Below are 7,450 nucleotides of genomic sequence, written 5' to 3'. Positions count from 1 at the left end.
AAGAAATCACAGGGTATAAATGAAATAACTAGTGGTTTGATATTTTAGAGTAGGGCCTGAGGATCATGGCTTCGGAGCTCTCCTCTGCGATGAAGCTCAGTAGGTGACCTTGGGTCAGTCACGTTTTCTCACTCTAATAGTCTATATCCAAAGTTTGTTGCTGCTAAGATGAAATGGAAGAGAGGAGGGCCATGCACAGTGCCTGAGCTCTCCTCTGCGATGAAGCTCAGTAGGTGACCTTGGGTCAGTCACGTTTTCTTAGTCTTAATAGTCTATATCCAAAGTTTGTTGCTGCTAAGATGAAATGGAAGAGAGGAGGGCCATGCACAGTGCCCTGAACACCTTGAATGCAGGGCAGGATAAAAATGTGTTAGAAGCAGGTTGGTGACCAGGAGTTACTTTTTTCACCTGCGTCTCTGTGTATAGACTTTCATCCCTGATGGATATATCTGACCGTGCTGCACTGATCCATGCTTTGGTGATGTCCAGACTTAGCCACCATAACTTCTTTATGGAGATCTGCCTTAGTTGATAATGCAGATGCTTCAGTTAGTGCAGTATGCAGCTAGACACCTTTTTTCTGAGTGAGTTAGTATAAGTGTATGCAGTTGATTTATTATCATTTACACCAGTTAGCTTCCAAACATGCTGGTGTTAAACATATCCATCACAGCCTGAGATCCATGTAGCAAAAGGACCTCCTCTCTCTATATGAGCCTGCTCATCAACTGAGATCTGCCACCATCTTTCTATTGTATGCAGTCAAAGGGGGGGGGGGAGAGAGATAAGAACCTCTGGAATCATCTTGCAAAGGAGAGCTAGTTCTCTTTTACATTTTTTTTTAAGGGATTGGAAGATGTTCCTTTTAAAAATTGGCTTTTAGATGAATGGCCATGTGAAACCTGCTGTGACGCTGGGTTTATGGGGAGCTTGTTATAGTTGTTTATAATATTGTTATTCCATATGACGGCATAAGGCCTTGTTATTGTTAATTTTTATTTAAGGCATTTGTTAATGTTTGTGAACGGCCTTGAACACAGAAAAAAGTATAGAAGTGTTTTAAATAGATAACATTGGCATGTGAACCAGACCTAGGTAAGCCGGATCTCGAGAATTAGCTGTGTTTGGTTTTCTCATTTTACACATGCTCTGCATACCTTGATATGAGAACGGGGGAGTATACAGCTCATGAGTACTGATGGACAATTAAGTGTATTTTCCATCTCTTTAGTTACTTTAGTTTGCATAGGAATGGAACTTGCTGATGCAAAAGTCAATAAAAGCAGTTTGGAAGTACATAAGAACATAAGATTTGCTGGATCCATCTAGTCCACCATCCTGAGTAACACAATGGGCAATCAGTTATTCTGGAGGACCAACAGCACAATTTAGAGATCAGGGCCCACCCCAATATTGTCTCTTAAGACTGGGATTCTAGGGTTTACTGTCTCTGATAATCAAGTAGCTGCATTCTGTATCCACTGAAACTATGGTAGTGGTTTGCAGAATTAGTAAATAAATAAATAAAAATAACGTGCAGATGCCACTTCCTCTTTAATGTCTAGTTTAGAATTCTAGTTAGCATGAACGTTGATGCTGATTTAACACATGGCCTTAAAGTTGGAGGGAAGGGAAAGAGCGATGCTGGTGAGGAGATGGATTGGGAGAGAGGGCATATGTTCCAGTTCTCTTCATACTCACTCTTCTCCCCACTGGGGACCAAGGTTCACTCTAAGCTACGGAGTCTTGTGATCAAAAATTCTACTATGTGAGCTACTGGCATTAAAGATGTGAGCAAGCAATTTGGCTACCGCATAAATTAGTTTACTCTGGAGCCATCCTTCCTGAGTTAAGACAAAAACGTGTGAGCCGGAGGCTAAAAAACTGTGAGCTAGCTCACACTAACTCAGCTTAGAGGGAGCACTGCTGGGGACCCAAGGCAGCTTGCAACTAAGTTCTTCCTTCCTTCCTCCTCCTCCTCACAACAACCCTGTGAGATAGATGGGGCTGAGAGAGAGTGATGGTCCAAAGGTGTGCCAACTGTGGTCTTCAGGCAGCTGTCTGTTGGCTGTTCCACCACGCAAAGTTGGCCTATCTGGTGATGACTAGAACCCAAGCCTTTTCCATCGTGGCTCCAGCTCTGTGGAATGGGATCCCTGTAGAGAGGGAGGGGCCCTCCTTGGAGATCTTTTCGAGACACTGCAAGGCCTGCTTGTTTGCCAGGGTTTTTGAGGGAGTTTGAATTGGCAGGCATCTTTTAAGGCAGGGGAGGGGAGAGGTTTGGGTTTTGTTGTTATATTTTTGGTTTTTAAACTGAATTTTTTTTAAACCAGTATTGTAAGCTGCCTTGAACTACAAGGACAGGTGGGATATAAATATTTCAATAAATAAAGATCACCCTGCAAGCTTCCATGGTGGAGTGAGGATTTGAAGCGGGATTGCCCAGTATTCGAACCCTGCTGGCTCCTCACTAGGCTGCACCATCTTGCTCTCCTGAGATAGCCTCTAGACATCCTATCAAGACAAGCTTCAGGAACTTTAGCTATGGTTTGGCATGGCGTCAGATTGACAAAGTGTGGTTTTCGATCTTTCAGAAGGCCTGATGCGGAAGCCAAGGTTTGCAATTTATGATGGACAAAACTACAGTGGCTCTGAAGTGCTAGGCAAATGGGAAGTGAAAACAAGACTACGAACTCTGACATGTGGTTTACCTGTTCTAAGTTGAACACACACATGTGCTATGTTGCCTTAAACGAAATCAGACTAGTGATCTATCAAGGTCAGTCCTATCTATTTACGCTGGCAATGGCTCTCCAGGATCTTGGGCAGAGGTTTATCACTTTGCCTGCTACCTGATTCTCTTGACTCGAGATGCCAGGGGCTGAACCTGGGACCTTCTGCATGCAAAGCCCCTGAGCCACGGTCCCTCCTCTGCATTCTGGAACTTTAATTTGGATTCAGATTATGGTTTACACATACCTGGGTTTACACATACCTGGGTTGATATATCCGAAATGAGCCATAGTCAGAGATGTTCTGCAACTGGAGACTTCAATATTTCCCCCCTGAAATTACGCCTTGACCCTCTGACTGCCGTTCACAGCACCATGGGAACTAAGCTTTTTCTCCCACTCCTTGCGATAGTTTTAGATGTTGTTTTTACTGAAACACCTCAACAATAATGACAAGTTAAGCGCTTGGGAAATCCATGGATTAAACTACCTGTCCCGCCCACCTAATCCAAATAGCTTCGAGCTTCTTCTCAAGGCTTTTGTCTTTTTACTACCTGGCAAGCATGCCCGTTCAATACAAATTTGTCACATTCACATACTGCACGTTAGTACTCATGTGCAATATTGAACAGGGCTGTTTTAAATATGCTGCAAGAGGCCCGGGTATGGAGAGAAAACAAAACAGGAAAAGGAAGGACTGGTGTTCTACATCCCCGGGTGGGTGCACAGAGGGAAGAAAATGAGCTCTTTTCCCCCCTCCCTTTCTGCTATAATGTCGGCGCTATACAGTCTTTTGCTCTGTGGAAACAAATGGTACACTCTTTTGCTTTGTGACTGCTTGTGGAAACTGGTACGTAACCTCCCCCCCACCCCCGGCCAAGGATTTCCCATTGCCTTCAGTGGAGCAAAGGGCTGCATTCGAGGTTGCCACCTCTATTGAAGGCTTCACTTGCCAGAATTGGATTGTGGTGCACCAGGCTTCTGAAGGAGCTGTGGTGGCTCAAGTGGTTAAGACGCTGAACTGCAGGCTGTGGAAGGTCGGTAGTTCAGCAGTTCGAGACCCGAGTGCGTCGCATGACAGAGTGAGCTCCCGTCTCTGGTTCCAGCTCCTGCCAGCCTAGCAGTTCGAAAGCAAGAAATTGCAAGTAGATAAATGGGTACCACTTCGGTGGGAAGGGAACAGCGTTCCGTGCGCCTTGGAGTTTAGTCATGCCGGCCACATGACCATGGAAACGTCTTCGGACAGCGCTGGCTCTTCGGCTTTGAAACGGAGATGAGCACCGCAACCCTAGAGTCGGACTCGACTGGCTTTCGAGCAAGGGCAACCTTTACCTTTATCTTAGGCTTCTGAACTGAGGATGATTAATTCACCCTGAGCTTATAGCTCTGTGAAATAGGTCACACACTGAGAGTGCAGAAGTTAGGTAAGTGGAAGGTGATGCATACTAGAACAAAAAAAGCCTAATTTTACTTATGTGCTGATGGTGTCGAAGCTGCCCAAGAATATGAAGGAAAGGGATCTTGGGGTTCTAGTAGAGAAAGATGTCGACTCAGTATGTGGCAGCAGCAAAAAAAGCAAACGCCATGCTGCGGATTATTAGGAAAGGGACTGAAAATTATTAGGAAAGAGACTGACCCACATTGGCGGGGAGGGCAGGGGAAAAAGTCGAATCAGTCAATCAGTCAATAAAATAAAACAGCTGATATTGTACTGTCCTCGTATAGAGCCATGGTGTGGCCTCATTCGGAATACTATGCGCAGTTCTGATCTCTGTATCTCCAAAAGATGCTTGTGGGATTGAAGCACTCTTCCTATGAGGAAACACAAAAGAGTCTGAGACTTTTTAGTTTAGAAAACAAGACAGTAGTGATGAGGGCATGGCCATTTACAAAATTCTACATGGGGTACAGCAGGTGGACAGAGTGAGTTTTTCTCCCTCTCCCATAGTATTAGAACTTGGAGGCACTGAATGAAATTTATGGGCAAATAGATACAGGACAGAGGAAAGGAAATAGTTCCTTAGTCAACAAGTAATTAATGTGTGGAATTCACTGCCAGTGGATGTAATGATGGCCACAAGCATAGATGGCTTTAAGAGGGAATTAGACTTATGGAGGGATAGGTCCATCAATGGCTACTAACCATGGTGATTAAAGGGAACCTTCAAGCCAGCATCAGGGAAAGGCTTTGGCTTCTGTGCCCAGTTGTTGGCCCTCCAGAGTAACTGGTTGTCACTGTGAGACAAGATGTTGAGTAAGATCAGGGCTATTTTTGGGCAGGAACGCACAGGAACGGAGTTCCGGCTGGCTCCCGAGTTGGCCACGCCCAGCAGGAACTCATTAGCATAATAGGCCACACCCAACAGCAGAAACTCATTAGGACTGGCTACATTAGGGTTGTGTGGCCTAACATGCAAAGAAGTTTCTGCTACCAAAAAAGCCCTGGGTTTTGACAATAAACAAAGTAAACAGAATAAGAAGCAAAAGGTGGGTGTGGCTGGATGACCACACTTCTGGCAACATGGGGGTGCGGCCTAATAGGCTATTGAGCTGTGCTGTCAGGGGTGTGGCCTAATATGCTAATGAGCTTCTGCTGTTGGGTTTGGCCCATTATGCTAATGAGTTCCTGCTGGGCTTTTTCTACAAAAAAAGCCCTGAGTAAGATAGACCACTGGTATGATCCAACAGGGCTCTTACGTTCTTAGAAAGTAGTTCCAGCATGCTTGGGCATGAGAAGAAAAAGTCGCATGGCATCACTGGTGATGCAGGTTTTTTTTTACAGCTGTTTGGGTTTTAGTGTTGGATATTTTGAAGCCCTTTCTGTGCGGGGGGGTGGGGGTGGAAAGTGCTGTTGCGCTGCAGCCGACTTACGGCGACTGGGTTTTCGAGGCAAGAGACGTTCAGAGGTGGTTTGCCATTTTTGTAGCAGCCCGAACTTCCTTGGAGGCCTCCTGACAAGACTGAGCCAGCTTGGGCTGTCCAGGTCAGGGTTTTCTGTATTAAAGGAAGGTGAAGTTTTTTTAAACTAGCATTTCATATCCTGGGTCCAAGAATATAGTCTGAAAGAACATGGTACAACACCTATGCGTGCCTGAAGCTGGTCAGTGCCTGGCTGAGAGATGGCCCCAGAACCTTATGTGTGCCATCTTGAGTTTCAGATGGGAGGAGTGTGGGATAGAAGCAGTGTTCCCTCTAAGCTGAGTTAGTGTGAGCTAGCTCACAGTTTGTTAGCCTCCAGCTCACACATTTTTGTCTTAGCTCAGGAAGGATGGCTCGAGAGCAAAGTAGTCAAATCGCTTGCTCACAAAGTAGAATTTTTGCTCACAGGACTCCACAGCTTGGAGGGAGCATTGGATAAGAAATAAGTATAAGAAATAAATGGAAAGTGCTAGAGTGCAGAGGCAATCGGCACTTCCCCCCTCTATCCTCAGAAGCAAAAGAAGGCTTACAAAGTGACTCTCTGTGTTTTGCATTCAGGTGGCAGCTTATGCACACATCCCTCCGAACTACCTTCTCAAAATCTGTGAGCGGATTGGACCGTTGTTGGAGAAGGAGATCCCACAGAGCGTACTTGGGGTGCAGACTTTACTGGGAGTGGGGCGGCAGTCCTTGCTAAGGGGTGCGAAAGGTGAGATGGGCATGTCATATATGAAGGCTGAACTTTTGTTTTTATACGGTTTTAAGATCAGCATCCCACTTTATGCAGGTTGTTAAGGGGGTCTACAAAATATTACATCGTATAAAAGAAACAATGCGTAAAGCAAGGAATTTAAGATTAAACCATTTAAGATAAAGGTAAAACTCAATTGCCTAAGTACACCTGGGTTAAAACTCCATTGCTGTTGTTATTTTTGTAAATCAGGTAAATGGACAAATAAGCAGAGATAAAAGTTCACTTTCAGTGTTGTTTCACATTAAGAGCTCAGGTTTTTCATTTCTTGCTTTTGGGATATCCAAAGTTGCAAATTGGGATGGTGTGGGTGGGAAAGAGCTGGTGTTTTGTAGTTCTTGATGTTACAGTTCTGGCAGGCAAAGCCAGGCTTGGTGGCAGAGGTCAGGTCCATTGCTCAGGCTTCCAAACATCTATGAATCTTGTTCCCATAGATTGCAGACACACAGCATGGAAGGGCTCCGCCTTCGCAGCTCTGCACAGAGGTCGGCCTCCCGAGCTACCTGTGAACTACGGGAAACCACCAAATGTGGGTAAGGAACAACTTGCTGAAACTCCCAAGTTTATGTTTCAACGTATCAGCAATTTGAACTGGAATGTAATCTGAGGCCGTCAGTCACTGCAGAACACTAAAATGCAGGGGATAGTTGTTATTCCCTCCACCACATTCCTGTCCTTAATAAGGCTGGAAAGCACCCCAGAAGGCATGGACCTCAGTCCCCTGTGGCAAGGCTGGTCTGTCATCCCCCAGGGCTGCTGGTCTTCACTGCAAATTCTTTCCCAGTGACCAACATGGCAGTAAGTTGAATCTCAAGTTGGATCATTGATTGGAATCATCTCTGGATGCTACTCCACAATTCTGTGTCTGTAGAGCAACTGTTCAGCGTCCAAAGAACATGTGTGTTGGGGGCAAACCCCCAAAGGCCATACGAAAAGAGTGGGAAATACGTCCATGATGCCAGGAAACCAAAGATCAAGAAAATAAATAATGGTTTTAAAATAATAGAGGCGATATTTGGTTATGGTCCAGGCAGATCTTGGGAGTTCA

General features: G+C 45.2%; 1 protein-coding gene across 1 annotated transcript in view; it reads left to right on the top strand.

Annotated features, from left to right (window-relative positions):
• The window catches only part of BRWD3 (bromodomain and WD repeat domain containing 3), a 118,000-nt gene that overhangs the window by 55,727 nt on the left and 54,823 nt on the right, over nt 1-7,450 (top strand). The window contains exons 4-5 of the mRNA XM_015418847.1: nt 6,210-6,360; nt 6,837-6,935. Of these exons, the coding sequence (XP_015274333.1) occupies nt 6,210-6,360; nt 6,837-6,935 (250 nt within the window). The remainder of the gene's footprint in view (nt 1-6,209; nt 6,361-6,836; nt 6,936-7,450) is intronic.

Source organism: Gekko japonicus, unplaced genomic scaffold, assembly GCF_001447785.1.
Source record: "Gekko japonicus isolate JY-2015 unplaced genomic scaffold, Gekko_japonicus_V1.1 scaffold1606, whole genome shotgun sequence".
NCBI classification, from domain to species: domain Eukaryota; kingdom Metazoa; phylum Chordata; class Lepidosauria; order Squamata; family Gekkonidae; genus Gekko; species Gekko japonicus.
The sequence above is the reverse complement of the archived record's forward strand: the minus strand, read 5'-3'. Positions and strand labels throughout refer to the sequence as shown.